At 42.5% G+C, this 26,311-nt stretch overlaps 1 protein-coding gene across 2 annotated transcripts in view; it reads left to right on the top strand.

The window, feature by feature from the left end:
* epc1a (enhancer of polycomb 1a) overlaps positions 1–24,816 on the top strand; it is a 44,351-nt gene extending 19,535 nt beyond the window's left edge. For both annotated transcript variants that reach the window (XM_028569527.1, XM_028569526.1), the window contains 11 exons: positions 605–811; positions 1,052–1,200; positions 4,097–4,250; positions 6,099–6,257; positions 6,477–6,566; positions 6,780–6,928; positions 8,246–8,667; positions 18,210–18,331; positions 20,186–20,327; positions 21,395–21,797; positions 23,135–24,816. In XM_028569527.1, the coding sequence (XP_028425328.1) occupies positions 605–811; positions 1,052–1,200; positions 4,097–4,250; positions 6,099–6,257; positions 6,477–6,566; positions 6,780–6,928; positions 8,246–8,667; positions 18,210–18,331; positions 20,186–20,327; positions 21,395–21,797; positions 23,135–23,207 (2,070 nt within the window). In that variant the 3' untranslated portion in view covers positions 23,208–24,816. The remainder of the gene's footprint in view (positions 1–604; positions 812–1,051; positions 1,201–4,096; positions 4,251–6,098; positions 6,258–6,476; positions 6,567–6,779; positions 6,929–8,245; positions 8,668–18,209; positions 18,332–20,185; positions 20,328–21,394; positions 21,798–23,134) is intronic.
* The last annotated feature ends 1,495 nt before the right edge of the window (positions 24,817–26,311 follow it).

Below are 26,311 nucleotides of genomic sequence, written 5' to 3'. Positions count from 1 at the left end.
AAGAGGTGGGTCTTGGCCTCGGTTTGTGTTTTTTTTTTCTTTCTTTCTTTTTTTATTAGTTACAGAAAGCTTCTACTCCAAGCTACTACATTAAGTTCTTGTCATCTCTGACTAATAAGTGGGCTACCTAAATTCATACATCTGTCAAACTTACAGTACAGATCCATTTTTGCAACACGACTGAAGTGTGGTGCCGTGACGTCCTACACCCATGGTTGATGCTCCACGCCCTTGACCGGCAGCTGATTGGCCAAACGCGTTGCATGGGTCTGTCTACTCCCAAATTTCAAAACGACCATCATGGAGGCTCGTTCAGAATCCAATCTCATATTTTACGGAAATAGTTCACCGTTTCGGTGAACTAAAGTGGAGCGTGGTACGACCGAAGCGTTTTAGAGGCCATGTGGATCTGCACCGTTAGAAGTTTGCGTTTTATGACGTGTGCCTGAAGGCAACAAGACTCCACCACACTGCTGAAAGCCAAAAAGCAATGTGTTGTAGTGTTTATGGCTGTTTTGAAATGACTGCAGCTGGTTTCTCTGAGTACATGAGTACTTCCCCCTGAGCATTGCACTGATTTGGTCTCCCCTATGTCGCTCCTTAGCTCGTCAGTCTCCAGGAGGCCAAACTGTTGCTGAAGGAGGACGATGAGCTGATCAAGGAGGTGTTTGACTACTGGAGCCGCAAAAGGAAAACCTGCAAGGGTGGCTCGCTCATCCCCAATGTCAAGCAGGAGAAGAGGGATGGCTCCAGCACCAGTGACCCCTATGTGGCCTTCCGCCGACGAACCGAGAAGATGCAGACCAGAAAGGTAGGAATCTGTGGCCAGGAGAATAAGGCAGACGGCAAGGCAAATGGAAGAATTTGTGTTGTACCTGTTGCATGCAAGTTGTGGCTGCTCGGTGGCCTAGTAGTAGTAAATTGTCCTTTTTATATTAAAGGGCAACGGTGGTGTTTTTACCCCTTGTAGGACAATTAGCCACCAAAGAGCAACGCCTCTGATCTCAGGTGATTCTTGTTGGTGTCTGAATTATCACTGTTCCGTTTTCAGAACCGAAAGAATGACGAGGCATCATATGAGAAGATGCTGAAACTGCGCAGGGACCTGAGCCGAGCTGTCACCATCCTGGAGATGATCAAGAGGCGGGAAAAGAGCAAGAGAGAACTGCTGCACCTCACGCTGGAGATTGTGGAAAAGAGGTGAGTAAGGCCAGTGAGTGAAATTGGCCCGTAGAGAGTTTGGCAGTGGTTGTTTAGGTTGTCTGCACAGCATTAACCACCTCGTTAGGCAAGTAGCTGCTATTAGGAGGCTTGTTCACGGGAGTATGATAAAGGCACGCTTCGCTTGGCTGATTAGAGGACACATTTTTGTGAACAGATAAATTTGTTGGATATTATCGTGTCATGCAGCTGTGCTCTCATTTTCCCCAGCAGTGTTTTGGGAATGGTTTCTGATAAGGATTTAAAACGCGTTGGAGCTCCTGAAAGCCGAGAAGGTGCCGGTGTCAAGACCTTTTCTACGTGTTGTGTTTTGGATGGCTTATCTGGTTAACCTTCATGTCTGATTAGGTTTTTGTTTACTCGCCAAGTTGAAGTCCCAAGTAGTCAATTAGGACACTTGTCTGCAAGATTGGTAGTGTGAAAGAGTCAGCCACATATTTTCTGTAGGTCAGGCTCCACAGCTTGTGTTAATTGGGGGCACAGTTATGTACACTGTTTAGCATGCATTATCAATTTAAGAGTTCATCCTGTTTTATTCAGTAGTGTCGGGAGCAAATTAGCTTTTTGACCTCTATGGCTGCTTGATTCTTTTCCCCAGTCTGTTAGGGAGTACGCTAGGGTTGCACGATATTGACAAAATGTGACATTGCGATATCGATTATGAATATTGCGATATCGATGTGTAAAATTACAAAAGTTATGGGAAAACTCATCAAAATAGATTCATAACGGATAAAACAAGTTTTCTTACAACACAAGGTTTATTTCAACTGACGGTCTTATTGGAACTGGTCCAACATGAATAAATAAATAAGGACCATGTCTACAGAACAGGAAATCTTTTACTGGTTGTACAGCATAAAATAAATATAAAGACAACAGGACACAACTTTTCTTTGTCTTCTCGGATTCGTTCCGTTCAGTTGTCTCTATCTATTTCTTGACTTACACTGTCACTCTGTCGAAATATGCACACACGTGGTACGCTCCATAGGGTTGGCGCTGACGTGTACTAACATGTGCAAGTCACACGGTAACTGGCCAATGAAACGCTGATCATTATTGTTGTCAATTCCTCACGCGACAGAGACTGCGTAGGTTACAGTGTGTGTAGTTACGGCTTTGTTAGTTTTCAAGGGGGCTCTATCGCAGCGCTCCACAATATAAACAAAATATTGCAACACCTTTCCATATAATATTGCGCAATGTGAAATTGCGAGAACGATATTGAGTCAATATATTATACACCCCTGGAAAAATAGTACCAACACTACATGTTTGTACTATTTTGTGTTTTTAATTTATTTTATTTTTTTCCAAGCCCAACTTTGAATTGTTGTTTGTTTCCCCAGCAGAGCCTTTGTGATCCGTATAAACATGACATGCGAATGGAATGAAATTTTCTCTGAAAGTAGCTGTCAGTATGAGCTTAAATTGGACCCTTCTCCTTGAAGTGCTTTTGATTTGTAGTGACATTTCAATTTCCTCTTGTTATCCTGGCCTGGTTTCTGCCTCTGCATCACGACCAGTGTTCACTCCCAGATTGGACCACTCTATTCTCAATAGATAGCTTCTCTGGCCCACTTCATGATATCATTCCCAGGTGTACTGCATAGTGTGCGTAGTCTGATAGTCATGAGTTTTGGGCTGTTCTGTGCACTGAAGTTGAGGTTCCTTTATCTGTTGGCCAACGGCTGTATGGTGTTGACAATTATGCATTAATTAGCAATCGTGGTGTTGGGGCGCCTGGTTAGCTCGCCCGGTTGAGCGTGCGCCCTGTGTACAGAGGCTCGGTCCTTGCTGTAGAGGATTCGGTTTCAACCAGCAGCCCTTTACTGCATGTCATTCCCTCTCGGTCTCCCACTTTACTCCCACAAAAGGCAATAAAAGCCCCCAAAAAATCTTTCAGAAATTAAAATTAGCAATCATGTTGCTGAATAATGCAGTATAAATTACAATATAGCGTGGACAGGTTTCTCCATATTTCATTCTTTGCACTTAACGTCAAACCAACATGTTGGTTGGAGCTCTTATTTTTTTTATTTTTTATTTTTTTTAGGTGTTTCTTCTTAATGTAAGCTGTATTGATGCTACTGGATACTGTTTCTTTGAATTCATAAATAAATAAAGTGGATGAATTTAACCATAAAAGTGTTTCCCACACATAGGTTCTACTTGGGCGCCCTGCCCAGGTAGATTTACACCCGCCCAAATAGATAAAATCCAAATTACATTTCTTTTCCAATCAACAATGTATTTGTATTGTGCACACAGACCAGCGGCCCTCCTAATCTGTGAATAAGCAAGAAGTAGTAGAGAAGAAGAGAGCGGAAGTAAAGGAAAGCAAGGCTGCCTGGCATCACAAACGCTGACGTACCGCGAAACATTCACTTTATCTGCTCTAATCATGGACGTGAATGTTGTTTCTCCAAATCGAAACCACCGTTTGCCAGTAACACTGTTAAGAACACTCTTTCTACAGAGCTGTTTTTAATTTTTTTTTTTGTTGTTGTTTTTTTAGCTTTTATCAAGACACACTAAACACACTCTCCAGCAAAATGTTTTTTCTTTTTCCAATGTGGTGTCACTCTTGTTTTATATGTAAAGTTATTTCTTTCTAAATTCTATTGTTATGTAGTCTTTTTTATTATTTTTATTTTTTATTTTTTTATATATAAATAGTTCATTAACTTTTGTTTGACTAGTTTGTTAGTGAACCCTATCCATCACACACCGTGCCATCACATCCCGTGCCACAAGTTAATTCTCAACCTGTGGGGAAACACTTAAACATAATCCCTGAATCTGTTCTGCGGTTTAATTTGTAAATGTATCGCCGCACCAACTCCCCTACCCTTTTCTTTATTTCCTTCAGGAATGTGATGCCAGACTTCGGCAGTGAGGTGATGGCAGAGGCACTTGCGCAGCGAGCTCTGGTGAAGCCTGTCTACACAATCCCCATCATTCCCCCATCCAGCAGTAATCAGTACAGACATCAGGACCACTTGGATATAAAGGACTACAAAAAAGTAAGGCCATACATTCACAACACGCCCGCTTCCTCCTAATAAATGTTATAAATTCCCACATTGATGATGGCTGAACGGAGGAGCTGTACAATGCAGTGTAATGTTCTTCACATTGAACAGTGACTCAGATGAGATCTTGACATTTTCATTGTTGAAAAGGTACACCATTTGAAATTTTAACTAGGTATGATTTGTTGCAAATCATTGCCACGTAACAGATTTTTGATAAGGAAGCCAATGCTACTGTGAACTTCACTATAGACTACTATATTAAGTTTTCTTGTGAATGTGTAATTTTCCTCTGAAAATCCTCTTCAGGAAAGTGGTTTGCCTTTTTCAGAAAACAATTTGATGACCATATAAAAATGTAGGGGTGGGAAAAATAATTGATTCTTAGATGCGTCGCCATTCTCTCTAGAACGATTCGATTATCGATTCTGATGAGAAAAAAAAAGAAGTGTTTTTTTATTTAAAAGTGACTGTCTCCAGACAAGTACAAATCAGAAAACGGATTGACAGAAAGAGGATGGGATAATGGACAACAACTTAGAGTTTAGGCCGAGAGTGCAGGAAAAGAAACACACAAAAGTGGCCTAAAGGGAAAAAAACTTACATTTTTGTATATATACACATGATCTAATAAGACATACATAAAATAATTAGGCAAAAGACATGTAGGCTGTTCATCTACTTGATCACATAACATCTGACCACCTCATGTTTCATGTTCTAAGAAGCCAACTATCACCCTTTAAACATGACTGGGCCTCTGACATTGAAGATTACTGGGAGAGAAGGGGACATTCACAAGCATGTTTAATGGCTTCAGCATGGAATGACTACAAAACAGAAACCTCAGTAGACCAAACATTTCATGAAAACTTGTGTGTGACAAATAAGTCAAAAAAACCTTTGTCTAGGAAGTGATTAGCAAACTCTGAGTAGCAAACTCAGATTTATATGTATATTTTTTTTAAATTGTGCATGGAAATGTACGTAAAAGAAGTTTAGAATCAAATCGTTGGCCTCGGAATCGAATCGTGGGGTGCCAATCAATTCCCACCCCTAATTAAATGTATAAAACAATATATATATAAAATGCACGTTTATTGTTATTAGAGGCTCTTGGGTAGCCCTCAGCCAAAAGACTGACGCTTGTGTATCAGTGGTACACTAGAGAGTTGTCATTGAGGCGCTAGGGTGCATGCTTTATGTGCTGACTCCTTCAAACTTAAAACATTTAATGTAAAGCTAAATTGCCATATGCTTAGACAATAGGGCACTTCATTACACAGCACTACTGTGAACTCTGTGTCACCTCTTCTCATTATAACTTCATTAGCTCCAGTGTCTACCAACCTTGCCCCCGCCCTGCAGGGAGGCGACCACTTCCCCTTTTCCTTTACCAGCTGGTTGACTCTACCAGCTCATTTCTTCTGTTGGTTTGACACCGCAGTTCTTCGCTGTAAAGTCCCTGCCTCTCTGTTAGCTTTGTCCCCTACGCCTGAGGACTGAATGGGATCTGACTAATCCTAGTAGAGTTGGAGTCTGTTCAGACAGGGAGGGGTCGTCCCACTGGGGAAGTTGGGTGTGAGCGATGGCACGGGGTGGATTAAGGAGGGGGAGGGGCAGCCATCTGGATACGCAGCGGCATCTGGCACATGCTGCCATCTGCATATCAATGGCTCTTTTACTCACTGTTGATTCTGCACGCGCTCTGCGCCCGTGCACAGACCACCAACACGAGGCCACCACAGCAGTGTCGCTTTGCATCCTGAAAAGCCTTTCTAATTACACAGACTGTAGTAAAAACATTTTATCGTGGTTTCCCCCCTCCCCTCCTCACAGCCGGAGAAAACGGAGGCAGTACGAACCAAAAGGAAATATGAAAAGAAACCCAAGGTCCCTCCTCTGTCAGCGCCTCAACATTCAGGGCCGTCGGTGTTCAATCCCAAGGACCTCAACCAGTATGATTTCCCCAGTTCAGATGAAGAGCCCTTCTCACAGGTAATGCAATTTAATTTCAGACGAGTTTAAGATTTATGTGATAGGGTTCAGTACAATTTTTTGTTATATGGCTACTAATGTTATATGGCTACTAAAAAACGCGAAACTGAGGGTGAAAGCTGTAATCACTCAGCCAATATTGACTGCTTGGCTAATAATATGCTGATTGTGTGTAAAAGTCCTAAGTTCTTCATTTACGTACGTTGTCTTATTGTATAGATCCATTCAGGTTCCTCGGAGGCAGAAGAGGAGAATGACCCAGATGGCTGCTATGCGTTCAGGAGGAAGGCCGGCTGTCAGTACTACGCTGTGAGTGCCCCCCCGTGACTCCCGTGCTTCTATTTATAGTGCGGCCAGCAGGCTGGTCAGTCTGGCTGCCCTGGCTGTTAGTCTTCCGCACTCTGCTGGAACACAACAATGCAACAACAAAGACTTTCCCTTCCACCACCCCCCCCCCCTCCTCCAATAGCTTTCTTTGCTCTCAGTTTTAATATGTGTGACGTCTTCTCTATCTTCCTTCAGTCTCGTCCGGACCAGAATTGTAACTGGCCCTGGGTGAGCCCGTCAGAGGGTGGACTTGGCAACCCGCGCTTCCGCTTCTGTCTGACCTCGCTGAACATGCCGTCGCGCTGCATAGGTTTGGCACGGCGCCGCTCGGGCAGAGGAGGCAGGTGAGTTCAGTCGGACTGTTTGGTTTCCACGTCTTGGAAATTTGGCTAAATCAAACATTTTGATGGCTGCATGACTTGATATTTTGTAAAGCTTTCAAATCCACAATTTAATTTTATAACATTTGTGATGTAAAGAATTAAAGAAGTGTGATATGATCAGCATGTTGCCTGGGTACTTGATGCATTCATCATATTCATGCAAACCTACAAATTCAGTTAAGAAAATTTAAGTCTGAGAACATGTCCAAACTTCAAATGAAATGTGTGTAGGAATGCTGCCAGTACCAATACTGAGCAGGGGAAACTCAGCCAAGTGTTGGCTGCGGTTGCTGAGGTTGTTTACCACACCAGCTCTTTGGCAGGCTACCAGCGATCATTTGGCGGGCACATTCTATTATAAATATCAAGCTGGCTGGTAAATGGTGAACATGACAGTCCCATTTTGGGATTCACCTGCCACTGTGGCCTGCAGACAAATCGGGGAAACTGAGCTCCCACGGAGTTTCTGTCTACAATCGACCTTATCGCCTTCCCTGAGGGAGACTGAAGGACCGGTCCATCTCTGAGTTATAATGTCGTCTTCAATACAATGTTACTTATGATAGCAATATTCGATAATGTTAGAAAACATTGAGCCAAGTGTGTTTTTAGTTTAGCCAGACCAGCAAAGAGCCTAGGACTGTAATGTTGGACAGCCTGTTTGTTTTTCTTTTCAAAACGCATCCCAAGTTAAATATCTCGACATGGTTTTCTATCAAATTTTGTGCATACATTCATAAGTGCATCCTTATGACTTTGGTTATTCCCTGATGTTACAGCCAGCACTGCACAATTTACAATTGCACGACATCTAAAAGATGTCACTGTACAGTTTTGATTAAGAAACATGGCCTTTCCTCTAGTACCGGCCTCAGACCAAACTAAAAAAGATTTTTACCCCATGAGTGTTAAGGCTGTAGAACAGCAACGTTGTCTGGATTTTAAGCATTGCAGTTGTTCCATTACATAAGTGTTCTGTTCTGTTCTGGCAGAACAGCATGTTTTGCTCAAAAGTATTTTTTCTTTATTTACATTTATTTTTTCCAATACTGAGGTAGATTTTGTAGTGGCCCACTGGACATTGTAAATAATGAATGGTATGCGAGGACTAGCCACTCTTGTGCAATAATACTTCAGTCCCAACCAAAGCATGTTGATGTAATGTACTGATAATGACTTCAGCGTGTGTTTCGTTTCATCTGACCTGAAATGACTCAGTTGGGTTTTAACAGTTGACTGATGGCGGTTTTAATTCTGAGTTTTTGGGTTTTGTTTCAGGATCTTGTTGGACAGAGCGCATACAGATCTAGACAGCCTCTGTCAGAGCCTGGACTCTGACCCGGAGCCCGAGCCGCTCGCCTCACCACTTCCAAGTTCTCCGCTCCGCAACTCCAACGCCAGTACCTCAGAAACCAATACCTCGCACCCAGCCAGCTCCTCCCACCTTCCCCCCTCTTCATCACCCCTGTCGTTGTCATCGGCAACACCTATGGACCTCTGCCAGATTCTTTTGAACATTAAATCTTGCCGCTGGAGGCACTTCAGACCACGGACGCTATCCCATCACCCCTTGGGTGGAGGAGACTTGTCTCGCAGAGGATTTAGGGATTATAGCCGGACCGTGTCAGGACTAACCCGGACCCTGTCTGGAGGGGCCAGCTCCCAAAACCGCACCGGCCCGGCCCCCGCCCCGGTCAATGGTGAGTCAGTTGTTTCCTCTGCCGTGCAGCTTACTGTTTGCTTGTGCACCTTTGGAGTTGTAGGTCTTAAAATTGTACAGCTACGTTTTTTCATTGGTCCGAGCACCGAGTGGAACAGGTCATTTAATTGCTTTATTGCGTTGTAAGCAAAGGTGGCTTGACCTCTCACTAGTATGATGAGCTGTCATTCTCCAAGAATAGTGATTTTTCCTAATCACCCTTTGTGCACTCTGTGCTGTAATTAAAGTGGTTTTATATTCTGTCTGTGCATCAGTCAGAACTACAGCTTGCTGTTACCGGATGTCAACATCAGTCTCTTTGATATCCTAGGCATACTTGCGTGTGGTCCAACACACTTCAGGCCACTTTTTGTGACTGGATTCTGTCATTTATTTATTGTATGTACATTTTAGATTTGTCTTATTTATTTCTATTGATCATTTTAGACTGCTTTTAGGTTGTTCTAGGGATTAGATTGTTCCTGATTAGCAACAATGTCTACAATAGTCTAGTAAAATATGTAATATTTTGAGTTTTCTTGCAAACCAACAAAAGTTTACATTCAGTCTTTATTACCAAAGGGCAATGTCTGTATCCTTAGCATCTAACAGGTGTGAGGAATGGATTTCTTTTCCAAGAAAACACTTGCAAATTCTTTTTAATTTAATACATATTTTAAATCCTGCATTGATAACATTCGCGTTCGCTAGCTTGCAGCCCTCTTCTTCCTTGCCTTTGTTGGTCATACAGAATAGTGTGGCCGCCCTTGTGCACGTGCTTCAAAACTCCACAATGTACTTTTTTTAAAAGGTATCGCTAAGTTGTTATGATATGGCAAACTCTCATCTCATGGGACGTCAGGACTCCTTTTTGCGTTTTGCGACCATTCTTTGAGATGGTGCGAGTGTTTTTTAACTACTCGCGCATGTGCGACTTTTTTTATTTTTTTTATTTCATGTTGAAAAAGGAGGAGAGAGCGAGTCTGCCAGAGTTGGCCGATGTGTGAGAGGGGTAGGGTCCGTGAGTGATTAGTCAACTGCATACCGCTGTGATCTACACTTGTGTATCTCGTTTTCGTGCAGCACACTCTTAGTCTGCACGTGCTGTTGCTCCATGAAAAATCATGATGTTGCATTCCATAATACATTTACGAGTGGTGATCCGCAGCCGAAGGTCATCCGTTTTGTTTGCTACAGACCGTACATTGGCGATGAAAATACTGCGTAGTAATAGCCGATAAGGAGTTAGCGTTTGCCAACCATTAGCCCACCTCTCTTCATCCCACTTCGATCACTGTCTCAGCCAGGCTTGCGTGCACTTCGGTCGGCTGAGCTGTGTTTTAAAGACCTCGGCAGTGCTGTAGCATTTTGGTCTCGGCACAAAATCGGCCGCATTTTTATTCAGCGTTGTCTCTGTTTCAGACAAAAAGGACTGGGGTTTTATTTCAACACCACAACTGCGTGATATCACTTAAAGGAATATGGCACCGTTTGTTGAAATGGGGCTTATCACGGTCTACCCTGGCTATAGATAGGTGGGCCAATGCATTTTTTGTCTCAGTGCAAGTAATTAGGTTTTTTTTTTTTTTTTTTTTTGTCTTTTGTTGGCTCACTTTTACTCTCAATATGCTAACCGGCAACATAGGATTCCATTCACTACGCTAAGCTAACCAGCGCCGGCGCTGCCGGTGTTGCACCAAACTAAAACAATGCATGCACAAAATGTGCGTTGGCCCACCTATCTACAGCTAGGGGAGACCGTGATAAGCCCTATTTCAACAAACGGTGGCGTATCCCTTTAATTGTCCGTGCATTAAATGATTTATTCCCATTTTTACATCAATGCTAAGGTCAGCTCTGACATTTGCCGCACACTGCGGTACCGCTCCCTCATTTGGGTGAGAGAGGAAGACGTGACAGCAGAAAGCGGAGACCTGCTACATATAGGCTGCTAAATATATAACCATTTACCTCCTAAAAAACAAATGGTGCTTGTGTGAGTGTTGTGAGCTCATCTGTCTCTGGCTCCTTCATCACTCAATATTTCCCACACTGGGTGTTGGATAGTTAGATACTCCCCTTTCCATGGAAGTGGAATCACCTTAGATATGGTTGCTATTACAGTGTCAACAAAAAAAAAAAAAAAAAAAAAGAGGAGGGAGGGAGAGCCTGTATGAGGCAGAATACAGTATGTTGACAATAATGATACGGTTTACATTTCTGAATGTGCATTTGTTAAGCACCATTCAATTAAAATGTGACTGGGAACTAAAATAAGACGGCAGATTGTAGTTTCTGTATTTATTACCAAAGCATTTCTCAGTAGTCTTGCTTTCCACACAGCATTCCGGAATGCAAAAAAAACGTGCCCTGGTTTATTGGAATTTCTTTAAACCAATCACAATCGTCTTGTGCGGCGCCACGTGCTTCTGCTATATAGCCTCGGGAAGTAACTTGTTTTGGTGGAACTTGTACGTTCAAAAGTTGTTTCAGTCATGCGCGTGAGAACTCAACCTGGACACATAGCTAGCTGTCTGGATTTACCCTGCAGAGATCTGAGGAGCAGTTAACCATAGTCCTCTGAAACCCACCAGAGTTTAGAATGCCAACACAAAGAAAGCAGAAGGAAACGGACATCAGGGAAAAGAAAAGCATCCGGTGGAATTTCCGGCGGCACCGGAGGAATCACGGAAGCGGAACGTTGTGGATATAGACTAATTTCTCATTAATACAGTTAAAATGAGGGAAATGTAAAATATTGCATTGCGGGTCGATTTAAGGTGTGCACCCCAAAATGTTCTGCCTGTGCCCCTGCATTTTTTTTTATTTAGAGGCTACAGTGCTCCTAGTAAAAAAGGTTAGTCTGTAGCCCTGGCCATATTGTCATAAAGCCCAACCCCACAGAGGCTTAATAAATAAATAAATAACTGAGAGCCAGTCTATTGAATGGGAGTGTCAATAGATAGTAGTTGTAGTTCCTAGTAGAGTAGTTTAGGGCTCAGAGAGATGGTGTGGCAGGAAAGGCTGCCTGCTTTCACCATTGGAGGATCCTCTGTAGGACTTCAGCTTTGTGGTGTATATGCAGAGCGGTGTAATTCTTAGTTATATGAGGTGCTGTTTTTCTTGATTTTGTGCATGCAAATATTTAATGGTTAGAAAAAAAAGATAGACTTTAAAGCCAGCTCGGTAGGGATGGTATCCCGATTGCGAGTGTCTGATTGGAGCCGATGTAGACATTAACATTAACTGGTCGGGGATCGGCCATTCACCCCGATCCCCTTCTCCGATCATTTACATCAGCCTGTAGTGACCGCTGCCTTAAATCACACACGCCCTGCGCCACAGACACACCTCCAGACTGCCTGGATGACGACCCTTACAAACCAAGATGGCGCGCGTGTCCGTGTCACTACCCGATGTGAGTCGAGAGCAGATGGGCGTAGCCTACAAGATGCTAACGAGAGACTTCTGTAATGTCAATACAATAAAAATGGACCTACATAACGAAGTTCGTTCACTGCTAGCTACAAGTTGGCAATCAAACACAACAAAGGCTGTCACTTGAATGGCGTTTTGAGCTAACGTTAGCAATCAAACAATCCTAGATAGCTTCGTTTTTTGAAATGATTTCCATCTTCTGTTTGTAATGAGAAAAGTTTATTATTTTATGGATTTCACAAACTTCAGTAAGACACGTTATGCCGTAAACCGTTCTGAGCATGCGCGACTCACATCGGGAAGTGACAGTCCGTCCAGATAGGGTCTCGAAGCTTGCCTGCCCTTGGCAACGAGTAAAATAAAAATTCCGTCTTTCTTATTCATCCGTTTTACATAAGCAGATGCTGATTACTCAAATTCTCCACACTTCTTCCTTGGAATCACGCCTACAGGCTGTTATTCCCTGGAGCAGGCATCCGAGTTAGAGAAGAAAATCAAAGATTGACTATTAAGCGCAAGAGGGGTCACTAACTTCAGTTTTCGTTGTGGTTGGTTGTGGCTTTTTGTTGGGATCCTAAAGAGAACTGTTTTGTTGTTGAGAGAAAAGACTCATTTGTTGCATTAAGTTAAATGATTGAGCTTAAGACATATTTTAGTTACTTTGTTTACTTTGTTATTTTCATAAACAAAAACACAGTGTGCAGCTCTATTTTCGGAGCAAATGCAAGTACTGGATTGGGACTCCGTGTCTGCAAATATTCACTAGTCAAAAAATTGGATTTGGGGCCAAAAAAGCTGATTGGGGAAATCCCTGCAGCTCAGACTCCCATGCTGCTGGTAAATCACATTAACTTTCTGCTTTCAACCCTCTCGCCATCTTCTAATACATTAATTCCTGCTCCCATGGCTCGGGGGAGTCTTTTATAAATGGTCTTGTATGAAATGGTTCGTTAGAGGTGCTGAAGTGAGTCAGGGCTGGTGGCTGTAGAAAGGGTAACTTGGTAAAAATGTGAACCACACTTGGCTGGCTCAGGAAAATGGTAGAATGTCAAGCAAATAACAAGGGATAGGAATTCATCAGAGACCGGGCCTCCCTTGCCCTAAACGTCCTAGTCTCTGGATACTTCTACCACTTCTGGAAAACCTCTGATTTTGTTTAGGTTGCTTTTGTTGGCTTGATGGCAGTGTAGTCAGCATTTATGGGTTTTCTACACACATCTTGGAAGTCTGAATGTGTAAAAAGTAGGGCTGCACAATATATTTTTATATTTTAAGTTTAAAACTGTCATATTGTACTCAGTGATGATTTTTTTTTTTTTTTTTTTTTTTTTTGCTTTAGTACAAAGAGTAGATAACTGCACTGGGTAGATTCTGAGTACACTTTAATATCTGTTTTATTTATTTAAAGAAAAATTATCGCAATATTCAACAACGTTATTGCATATTTTCCTCATATCGTGCAGCCCTAATAAAAAAGCAGGAGGGTCAATGTCAGATCAGGCAAGAATCAAAGAGCACAACTTGTGAACACCTGTAGATCGACAGGTGTGTAGGGGAAGACCATGAGTCGGCAATGCAGAACAGAAGACTCCCGCACACTGTCCTCTAAGGACTGTAAGTAAAGAGTACAGTGTGCCGGAGTCTTAATATGTATTATATGTTAAGAATTTGTTTCTCAGGTATGTTTCTGTTGCTGTAAACCTTTTTACCTTGCGGTAACTGATGTGCAAAGAAGGCCTTAGTAATGTTATTGTCTAAATATGCCACTAGTGGCCTGCTGAAGGTATCCAGTTTTCTTCCTCTCAGGCCTAATCTCAGCACATTCTTATGTAGGAATTCAGTATTTTTCATCCATTCCTCCCTTAGTTGGAGCAGGTGTATTCCATCTGCCAGTGAAGGCTAGTACTCCCCTCAGACTGCACTTAATACATTTCACTACTGGACAAGAGGTTCTGATTAGGGCTGCGTATTATATCCCTTTTTTGTAAAAGACATGTTGACATGCCACTGTAGTAAAAATGGGTGTATATGGTAACATTTATAAGAGCTGAATTTCATTTAGCTGCTTCAGTTTCAGGGTTCTGATATTCTACATGCTGGCTTACTGTCATGGCTAACTGGGACACTTGGATAGAACCGAGCTATCCTTAATGTTCTAAGTAACAGCTGTGCTTTTCCTGTTAAGACAAGTCAAAATGTCTGCTGTGAAAACAGCCTAAAAGATACCGGAGTATGTGCTCAGTACAGTATTTTTTTCAATGCCCTATTTTGAGAGTTTTAAAAATGTTTTGTTTATTGAGGTTTTAATACCCAGCCTTGGTTCTGATATCATTTTTGAAATCTCATATTGTGCAGATGTGCACATTTTGTAGTTCTGTCAAATTTGACCTCATTAGTTTACTGCTTGTACCATTATAAGTTTATATTGTTATATGCGTTTTGGCCTTTTGTCCACACGGAAACTGCGTATTAGGTCACTGAAAACAGATCTTTTGAAAAGCTCCTGCCAGGGTAAAGCTATCCGTGTTGACGTGTAGACAGGGAAAATAAGAGGCTTTGGATTGTTACCTCAAGTTGCCGCAGCCATTGTCTTCTTTGTCACAAATGAGGCGACATTTCGTGCAGTGGTGAGCGTGGCCACAATAGTGCTGGTTCTAACCTTGCAGACAGGACTTTTTACATGTTGACACATGAATGTACAGTTATTCTTGCGCTATATTGAGGAACCGAGGCGCCCGAATGCACTACGCAATAGTAGTCAGGTAGCCTCTGGGGAATGGCTGTTTTTCAGACTTGTGATTGGCCAATTATTGTATTTTCTTGCTCTTGATAGCGCTTCAATTGTGTTTTTGTGTTTTCATTTGGACAGAGATTCTTTTACACAATGCTTGTGAGAACAGGTTTTTATTTGAGAACGATTGAATTTCTTTTCTTTTTTTTTTTACTGTGGACTAGGCCTAAGCATTTCTGATGAGGTGAAATACTGTCTTCATATGGAATGTGACTCTTTCTGTGACACAATGCGTTTCCTGGCAACACGCTGTTATGATCACTCTGATAACACCCCAGGTGGAATACCTTGAAGTTTACCTTGTACCATTGTGTAAATTTGTGCGAGCGCTGTACAATCAGGCCTCGGGAGTATAAACCGTTGTGCGTTTGTGACTGTGTTTGATAAGCCTACGATCTGGACTTTCTGGCTTGTTTCATTTTCTTTACCTGGAATCCTGTAGCAACACGCCCACATCAACAAGACCCTTGTGGTGTTGTGCGTTGTACCTAGGGCTGGGCGATATATCGATAAAAAAAATATATCGATATATTTTTAAATGAGATATGGAATTAGACCATATCACATATATCGATATAGTTCAAATGTGATCCTTGCTCCCATAGATATATACACAGATGTCGCCTTGAGGTTCTAAACATACGTCAAAACTGCCGCCATCTTGGAACAGGGGTCCGAAGCATTCAGATCAACGCTAAAGATGCCGGACTTTTGTACTGCTTAATTATGTTCGATAGAGGAAATGAAAACAACAAACAGCAATGAATAACATTTAACAGGTGACCATGTGTTTTATGATTATGTATGCCGCCTTCGACCAGCAATCGGAGCTCCGGCGGCAGCGGGAGGCGGAGAGCTCCGTGGCCGGCCGCAGCGTCTCTTCCCCCGGGAAAAACACAGCTTTGTATCAAGTGGAAGAATGGGACTATAAACCTAGGCTTACAGGCATGAGGCATTACATTTTGAACAAAGTAGATTATATTAATATCAAAAGCTTAATTGACCTTTGGAACGAATTACAAATATGGAGCTTTGATTTCAAAAAAGGTACTCCTGTTATACAGTATTTAGGTTTACATTTTATTGTTATTTGAACAGCTGAGCATTTAATCATGAACCAGGTGAAGAAACCGGTTTATTATTTATTTGATTTTGCAACTGTTTCTATGAAACTACTTGTGACGTGTCATATTTGATTTTGGCTTTGAATGAACATTTGCTCTCACTTTGCGGAAAAAAATATCGGGATATATATCGTATATCGATATTCAGACAAAATATATCGGGATATGACTTTTGGTCCATATCGCCCAGCCCTAGTTGTACCATCATTCTCTTTCTGTCTATAAGCCCGCTGAGGCATTGCTTTTGTATATGAACAGGAGAAGTGTCTTACAAACCCCAGTTCCAGTGAAGTTGGGACGTTGTGTAAAACGTAAATAAAAACAGAATACACTGATTTTGCAAATCCGTTTCAACCTATATTCTATTGAATACGCTACAAAGACAAGATATTTAATGTTCAAACTGATAAATGTTGTTGTTGTTTTTTTAATCTCATTTTGAATTTGATGCCTGCAACACAATCCAAAAAAGCTGGGACAGGGGCATGTTTACCATTGTGTTACATCACCTTTCCTTTTAACAACACTCAATAGGCGTTTGGGAACTGAGTTCCCAAAACACTAATTGTTGAAGCTTTCTAGGTGGAATTCTTTCCCATTCTGGCTTGATGTACGACTTCAGTTGCTCATCAGTCCGGGGGTCTCTGTTAGTTCCACACTCTTTTACTACAAAGCCACACTGTTGTAACACGTGCAGAATGTGGCCATTAATATCATATCGCAGCAAACGCTGTCTGCGAGAAGTTTTGAAAAACTGTAACCACGCTTGAAACCACTTTATCGCCATCGCCCATGACTCTCTGTGACTTCAACAAAACTGCAGACAGTTTACTCCGTCTGCACGTGTGTGGGTCGGTCGGTCAGAGCTCCGCGTCAATATGCAGAGAGGACATAAGCTTTTGCAACTGAAATTTGGCACCAAAAGATAAAGAATTTTATGATAATATATATAATTTTTCCAGTGCCATAAAAGTATCGACGTTCGGTATCCAGCCCTACCTCGTTGTGCATTCAAAGTTATTGTTAAACAGCCTTTCCCATCTGGTGGTTGTTTTTGTCGTTTAACAGCAATTTACTGGTGCAATAAGTTGTTGTTGTTGTTGTTATTACATTATTAATAAATAATTTAATTTTGACCATATGGCCTAAGCAATAAACAAGTCGTTATTTAATGTTGCAAGTTGTTGTTTTATGCTCCTTTTTTTTTGTTACTTTTTTAAAAGTTCAGGCACCGTTTAGCACCGGTATCGGGAAAAACCCCAAATGATACCCGACCTACATACCATCACAGATGCTGGCTGTTGAACTTTGCGCGGTTACAAATCTGGATGGTTCTTTCCTCTTTGGCACGGAGGACATAATGTCCATGATTTCCAAAAACAATTTGTCATGTGGACTCGTCAGACCACCGCAGACTTTTCCACTTTGCGTCAGTCCAGCTCAGACGAGCTCGGGCCCTGAGAATCCGGCAGCGTTTCTGGGCGTTGTTGATATATGGCTTTCGCTTTGCATGATGATAAAGTTTTAACTTGCAACTTTTGGGGATGCTCCTTTTTATACCCACTCATGACCAGTTAACCTGTTCACCTGTGGAATGTTCCAAACAGGTGTTTTTTGAGCATTCCCCAACTTTCCCAGTCTTTTGTTGTCCCGTCATAGCTTTTTTGGAACGTGTTGCAGGCATCAAATTCAAAAGGAGTGAATATTTGCACACAAAAAAAACAATAAATATCTTGTCTTTGTAGTGCATTCAATTGAATATAGGTTGAAAAGGATATGCAGATCATTATATTCTGTTTTTATTTGTGTTTTACACAACGTCCCAACTTCATTGGAGTTGGGGTTTGTACATTATTGAATGTTGTGTTGTCGTGTCTTAAAAAGCTGCCAGCTTTACAATCACTGTTCCCGTTTGTTATATTTCAGAGGTTTGTCCCTTTTGACCAAAAAGAGAAGTTTTGAGAGAAAAGATTATGCATATCTGCACAAACAAATAGCTTTGGGTTGCTTATAATACACATACTTATTGTCTGTATAAAACGTATATAAATCAAAAGAAAGGTCTGTTGTCCGTGTGTGTCTTGCTCTGGTCTCGAGTCTCGGCTGAATGCCAAGTGAGCCAACTGAACCACACAGTAAACAATGTCCAAATTCTGGTTTTGACTGGTGCATCTCATCCCTCCTGTCCAGTGTTCACGGCAGAGCAGTACCAGCAGCACCAGGAGCAGCTGGCCCACATGCAGAAACAGCAGCTGGAGCAGAGCAAACAGCAGCAACAAGCCAACAACTCTGCAGCAGCTACCAACCCACAGGTCAGTAGGGATGGCCACGCGCCACGCCCGCGCTTGTAGTCAAACTTTTTCAACACCAAAAAGCAGATCGATATTGGCCGCTGTGGGTGTAGCGGAGCTTTTATCTTACAGGTGTTGAAATCCCATCATGCTCAGTTGTTTGTATTAGGGCTGGGCAATATATCGATATCGTGATATGAGACTAGATATCGTCTTAGATTTTGGAAATTGTAATATCGTTAATGGCTTAAGTGTTTTTTCCCCTGGTTTTAAAGGCTGCATTAAGGCTCTTATATACTAGACGCATCCAAGGTGGCGCGCGCCATCGTGATGTCAAAATGCCGTAATATGCTGCCAGCGCGCCCGGTTTATAGCGCGCGAGCGGCTCTTTCTTATTATTCTTTCAGCGGCGCGCGACAAAGCGGAAACAGGAGGCCTTAACGAGGACCAGGACTCTCACGCTACAGATCCATTTGACCGTGCGCCGCTTCTGTCGCGCCGCGCTCCACTTTATTCCCCGTGGGTGACGTCAAGCAACTTCAACGCGCCTGCAAAGCATTCCGGGAAGGCGTCGCTGCATTTGAAAAAACGCTGCGCGTCAAAGCTGGCCAATGCCCAGCTTTATGCAAATGAATCCGTTGAACGCAACGCGACTATCCAATAGAAGTAGACGGAAATCTTTCAAACTAACTTCTGTCGATCTGAAATGAAGACAGATTCAGCAACTGCACGGCCTATTTCTCACTTAAAATATTTTCAGAAACACGTTGCGGTGAACTATTTTTTGTAAAATACGAGATCGTATTCTCAATGAGCCGCCATGACACTCTGTTGAAATTCTCGAGTAGCCAGACCCACGTCACGCGTTCGTCCAATCAGCTGCTGGTCAGGGGCGTGGAGCATCAACCATGGCTGTATGACGTCGCTGACCACGCTTCAGTTGTGTCGGACAAATGGATCTGTACCGTCAGAGTGACTGCAAGTCTCTCCTGTAAACTTACCGTTTTAAGAGGAGTTGTTTTATGGTGAATGAAAGGCTTGATCCGACCAAGTAGGTCACCGAATCAAATCGAAGCGTTGACGTCAATGCTGCTGCCTGTTCCGCCATTGTTTACCTTTTTCTTCTTCTTCTAGTCCGTAGAAAGAGCAACGTCGGTAGCCTTTCCTTATTAGCGCCACCTCTGTTCAGGAGAAGACTGCAGCTAGTGTCGCAAGCACCAGCGCGGGTATAAATAGTCACGGCGATGTCATGATGTCACATTGGCACGCGCCAGCTGGACTGCGTCTAGTATATAAGAGCCTTTACAGTAAAGTGATGTCATTTTCTGTGTTACCAGACTGTTCTAGCTCTTTAGGTAAAGGTTAGTTTTACCTTTACCCACTTAGTCATTATATCCACATTACTGAAGATTATTTATCTTTTAATCTCGTTGTGAAGATATTTTGTTAAAGCACCAGTTGTCAACCCTAGAATATCGCCACAGTATCGACATTGAGGTATTAGGACAAGAATATCACGATATCTGATTTTCTCCATATCGCTCAGCCCTAGTTTGTATTATCTTGTGAAATTGTTTGTGCGCTTCTCACGTGTGCGTTTTTATGACCAAATGGAGGTGAATGGGACCTTGGTTAAACGGAATCAGCCGGAGTTCTTCCAGTATGGAAATCCTTTACGGTTGAAGGTCAGTTCAGCCATCCTCAGGAAATGGGACACGTCCTCACTCCCCAGAGCGGAGTTAATGCCGTTGGCTCCGTTCCTGTCTGGCAGCAGAAGTGCTGACTCGCTGGTTTCAGCCGTTACGGATACATTTTAGCAGGGCGCTTTAAGTCTCTGGCACAGGCCCACATGTTTTCTGTCTGGTTTCCATCTAGGCTCTGGTGTCCAAGACGTTGGACCAGGCCAGCGCTCAGTTTGCTGCCTCGGCTCTCGTCACCACGGACCAGCTGCTGACCTTCAAGTCCAAAGAGGAGCTGGTGCTGGCAGGTGGAGTCAACGGGGTCCTGACCGGTGCAGGTGAGTGTCGCTTAGTTTACCAATTACACCAAAAAGCTTTAACGGAAAGAAAGGAAGATCTGCCTCAAGAGCCCTGCACGGGCCAAAAACTCCAGCCCTAACCCGGCCCTGGCCCGTGGTGTTCAAGCCCTACCCGACCCCAGCCCGACAACGCCTGCGATTTTTTCAGCCCGAACCCGGCCCGGCCCAGCCCTAGACCAACATCAATCACTTTTAAGCTCTCTGACGCGCTCTCTCTAATGCGCGCTGTCTCTGCTACACACGCAAACACACACACGTCACACCCTACTAAGATGGGCACAATGAGGAGAGAAGCTAAAATAAGCCAGAGTCCGACCCAAGCCAGATCTGTTTATAAAAAAAAAAAAAAGGGCTCTAATCTGCCTCTGTCAGGTTTTGTACTATGGGGGCCCCGCTCCCACTGCGGGGTCACTAGCTGATGAATTGGATAAGAAAGAGAAAAAATGTGGTTACATGAACTTGATTATTTTTTTCTAACTTACCTCTAATTCTTACTTTTTGTTCTTGTGAAATACTGGATTGCTTTGCCTCGTGAGGTTTCTAAAAATGCTTTAAATGAAACAATCAAAGTGTGAAAAGAACTCTTTTCAATACGACGCGGTCAACGCATCACCATTATCACCGTCAACTGTCTTAACAACGCCTCACTGACAGCGTCAACACAAACGGAATGTTTTATACTTAGGATACTCAACGATAGGATTTATTGCAAGGCTGTCGTATTGGATTGCATCAGATTGTGCAAGGGTGCCTCGTGAAATGGCGTGTTGATATTGAATATGCCAAAATCTTGAAGTATAGCCAAAGAAAATGTTGATGGGAGCATTCAGATTCCTGCGCTAATCCTGTGTTTCTCTTTCTGTCTGTCTGTCTGTCTGTCTGTCTCTCTCTGTCTGTCTGTCTGTCTGTCTCTCTCTGTCTGTCTGTCTGTCTGTCTCTCTCTCTCTCTCTCTGTCTGTCTGTCTGTCTGTCTCTCTCTCTCTCTCTGTCTGTCTGTCTGTCTGTCTCTCTCTCTCTCTCTCTCTCTCTGTCTGTCTGTCTGCCAGGTGTTTTCAAAGGCTTGCACCTCTCCAGCACCACCGCAGCCCTTCACCAGACCAACCAGTCGACGCACACTACCACCTCCGTGGCCCCGACCTTCCTCCAGCCCTCTTCCACCCCGGCGGCCCATTCGCCCGCCAACGCCGTCCCCACCTCCCTCGCCTCCACCCCCAGCGCCCATGCAGCAGCGGCGGCGCTGGGGATCCTGGGATGCAACGCCGCCAACGCCACCCCTGCCACCACTCAGGTCCTCATCGGGAACAACATCTGTCTGAGCGTGCCGTCGGCCGGACGCCACATTCCCCGGACCCTCGGCAACGTGCCACCCTCTGCCTTAAAGCTGTCCGCCACCACCAACCTGCAGATGCCCAAAGTCTCTGGAGCGGCGTCCATGGACATGGGCTCAAGGTGGGCCTTTGTTACGCCACTGTGGCAGCAGGAGAGCCATTTGTTTTGAGTTACGTTGTTTTGTTAAGACACATCTGTTAAGTCAGTCCTTCCAGAAAAATGTGGAGGTTTTTTTTTTTGTGATTGTTGCGGGCAAAAATCCTTGATTATGTGGCATGTTTTCTTAAAAAACGCGATGGAATATGCGGGATATTTATGCAATTTTATGCAATGAAATTGCGGGAACTTGCAAAATTTGCGGTTTAAAAAAAAGTGGTTCCCCCAGCACCCTGCTTTTCGTTGATGTTCACGTCGCGTGATTACGTCACTTCATAATGTTCCCATGGCAACAGCGGGAAATGGCTGCTCTTGTGTGAAGTAAATGCAACATTTTTCAACTTTCTGCTAAGATATATCTGACTTTCGAGAAATCATGCAAGCCCCGTACATTTTGCTCGGAAATCGGCAATTTATGCGGCGAAAGTGCGGCGTATTTGAAAAAATGCTGCCCCCGCATAAATAATGCGGACTTTGGCTGATTATGCATTGAATTATGCGATCGCATAATCACGTTTTTCTGGAGGGGCTGTTTAGTCAGCCGTTTGTTTAACCACACGGTGGACTATTTGTGTGTTTTTCTGCTTTTGTGGTTTACAATGATTTACTGTGATTTATTGTGCTTTTTATGATCATCAATTTGTTGTATGTATTTATTTGGCCTGTGAAGCACTTTCTGACTCGGTCTGTGATAAGTGCTATGCAAATAACCTTCACTCCCTCCCTCCCTCCCTCCCTCCATCACTAGAATCAACAGCCGCAGGCTATAATTAGTCTCTACAACCGGAGCTGCACATGCATAAAGGCTGCACACAAAAGAGGGCGAATAGACGGCAGTTCCTCATGGCATTGTCTCAAACAACGCCTGTATGTTTATTCAAATATTTAGAAGAAGAGAACTTGTCACTCTTGTTGTAGCAGTATCCGATAGGTTTGGGTATTATTTGGATATATATTTTTTTTTTTTTTTTATGCAACGTTTGTTTCTGGATAAACAAGAGTAAAGGCCTTGCATCAACATCCAATCCCTGGTTTAGGTATTCAGTTGGACCTGGCATCTAAATATTGCCGTTGCGGCGTCTGCCAAAGACAACTGAGAAACGACATAAATCTGGCTGAGAGAAGAGCTGACCTGTTTTACGTCAGAGCTCTTCAGTGTTCTCTCACACACACACACACACACACAGAGAAGAGATCTGTTGACTGAAATCTAGGACAGTTAAAGATGCCATTTTGACAAAGTAACGGCATAAAATGCGGAAGATCATCAGCGTTAATCTTGGCTTCCCTCTCCTCCACAGGGATAATCACGACGAAGACAAGCCAGCACTGAACAGTATAGCAGACAACACAGTGGCCATGGAGGTGACGTAGTAGCGGTGCAGTGAAGAGTCCACTCTTTAGGTGCTGTGCATCGTAGCATCGGGAATGCAAAAAGGGACAGCAGGACTCTGGCGCAGACCGACCGAGTGACGGGTGGCCGCGGCCGCTCGCTTGCAATTCTCATCTCTCATACTTTTTAAACCTTTTTTTTGTTATTTTGTTACTGTTAAAAGTAAAAGATCTGTAAATTATGAATATGGCAAAATTAGTATCTGTACAGTAACTACATATTTGTAATATCCCCTTGTATATATTACTTGAATACAGAACTGTCCATTTGTGATTTTTTTTTTTTTTTTTTTTGCACTTGGAAATCAAACTTAAAAGGAAAAAAAAGTCAACCAAGTAAGTAGAGTGTGAGAGATGCGGGAGTTGTATAGAGAAGAGTTTTATCACATGTGCATGGTGCGGAGCCTGCTGTTTTATCTATTTATTGTGCTGTGTTTACAGGTTTTTTTTGTTTTGCTTTTGTTTGTAATTCTTTTTTTTTATTTGTACACTGTACCTTTGTTGGTTCCTGTGCTGTAGTAAATGTTAGGTAGCTACGGACTCCTGGGTATTTTTGTATATTGTGAACACAAAGCAGGTTCCCCCTCCCAACGTTTATTTTGGGTCCCTGTGCTTCTCTCTGTGGATCATGTGAAAATCAATGGTGACATACATACAGGGGAGGAGGAGGAGGAGGAGGAGGAGGAGGAGGAGGAGGATGAGGCGGTGCGTTGGCGGCTGACTGTGGTTCACTTTAAGAGAGGCGCTCCCCCTCTTCCTGGGAGCTTCCATTAACATTGTCCCAAACACAAGTAACAAAACAGGGATGAAGTCTCTTCCCAGAAGCCTCTGCTGCTTCAGATTTAAAGCACTATTTTTTTGTGATGTTTTTGTTCATGGTTTTGATAAATATTAATGCTGCTTTTGTTTTTTTTTTTTTTTTTTAAAGGGGTTGTTATTCTTTTTCATGCAAGTGGAGTCCCCTTTCCATTTGTTTTATCCCACAAACATTTTTGTAAAACAGAAGTTCAGTTATTTTTGTATTTTTTCTTTTCTTTTTCTTTTCTTGTGGTCGACATGATTGTAAGGTTTTCGTTAATTGAAAGACTTCATTCTTTTGTTCGTTACTTGTTCATGCATAGGTGATAAGGGAGGTGGATGGGCAGTAATCGCTGTACGCGTCTCATCATTCCAGTTTTTTAATAACACAAAAAAAATGCTAATGAGGTGACTGAGGAGGAGTGGTGGGAAAACGGCAGTTTTCTCCTCTCTCTCTTCCTCTTTTTCTTTATTTTCAGTTTTATTTTTTTTTTTTTTTTTTTTGAAAAAATAATCTCCAGACGGCTGCAAGGCCAAAAACCACAAGTATTGGGTGCCTTCCTTTGGGGAATTTTATGTACTCTCTTCTGTGAAGAGTTAGGCACAAAGGCAGCATTACTTAGTAGTGCTTCTCGTCTTTGTCAGAATCTGAATGCCCAGTCCAATGGCAGGATATATCCTTGAGGTTTACTTGTCCCACCTGGAGGCTGAAAAGACTAAAAAAATTAAATAAAAAATGTGACAGAACTCTCAATAAAATAAGACAATAAAGCCCAGGGCATTAAATGTGAATCGTTGGGGGCTCTGTGTCATTTTTATGCATGTCTGTGTGTGTCCACAGGGATCTGAAAATATAGATGCACTACTGTATCCATCTGAGAAAAAAGTAATAAGTTTACTAGAGATGCACGGATTACAACTTTCTAGGCCGATTCCGATTTTCATTGAGTTAGGCAAGCAGATAGCGATTTTAGCCAATTCCGATTTCATTTTTTCTAACCAAATATTTCAATGCAAATATTTATTTTCTAGCTTTTCTTTAATAGAACATTTTGCACAGAACGTAGAGAATGACAATGTATAAAAGGTTCCATTCCCTTGTATCTCACGTTATGGCTCCGTAGCAGATGTTTTTGTAAAAATAGGCTAACGATTGTGTCATAACCACGCGACTTACTGTCACCTAGTAGAGGTATTACCGCATAGTACAGGAGAAGCTCGCAGGCCGTTTGGACTTACATTAGGGCTGGGCGATATATCGATATCGTGATATGAGACTAGATATTGTCTTAGATTTTGGATATCGTTATATCGTGATATGGCATAAGTGTTGTCTTCTGGTTTTAAAGGCTGCATTACAGTAAAGTGATGTCATTTTCTGAACTTATCAGACTGTTGTAACAGTTCTATTATTTGCCTTTACCCACTTAGTCATTATATCCACATTACTGATGATTATTTATCAAAAATTAGTGTGAAGATATTTTGTTAAAGCACCAACTGTCAACCCTAGAATATCGCCGCAATATCGATATCGAGGTATTTGGTCAAGAATATCGTCTGATTTTCTCCATATCGCCCAGCCCTACCAACGACATATATACAATGTTTGCTGATGTCTTAAAGTCAACGTAGGGCTGGTATAAAAAATATATTGATATATTTTTAAATGAGATATGGAATTAGACCATATCGCATATATCAATATAGTTCAAATTTGATCCTTGCTCCAAGCAAGCTCCTGACTCCTTTTGGATTGGCCTCTTTTATTTTATAGGCTTTTTATTTAAGACATTTTTTTGTATTTAAATGTGCACCTTATGGAGCTTTGATTTAAAGCTGTACATCTCCCTCATGTTCATGTGAAGAACAAAACGACTCGCACGAACTTTCTGTAGCAACTCAGCTGTATAGATATCACTTCCCCATTAGAGGCCAAAATAACTAAGCCCTCCCCTCCTCCCCCCTCAAGGTTTCCAATTTAGCCCTGCTGGAGCGCTGCCAGCATTTCTTTAACAACATCATTTCTGTTGGAGAAGAGAAATCAGTCAGCAGTAAGACAACTGGCCCACCTCACAGTCTGGGCTCTAACCCTGCCACTTGCTTTCTCATTACCGAGCGATTTTGGTGCAGACCTGAAAATAAAGTTGTTTTTCTCATCAACTTTTCAGGGTGTTAATGGTAGCTTTTGTAGTGGAAATAAATCACAGATGTCCTCTGGGGAAGATAGCTGCAACTGAAGCACATATCTTGGTATTTTTCCATTAAATTCACTACACATTTATTCC

The sequence above is a fragment of the Perca flavescens genome, chromosome 22 (genome assembly GCF_004354835.1).
Source record: "Perca flavescens isolate YP-PL-M2 chromosome 22, PFLA_1.0, whole genome shotgun sequence".
NCBI classification, from domain to species: Eukaryota; Metazoa; Chordata; class Actinopteri; order Perciformes; family Percidae; genus Perca; species Perca flavescens.
This window is presented reverse-complemented; position numbering and strand designations above follow the sequence as displayed.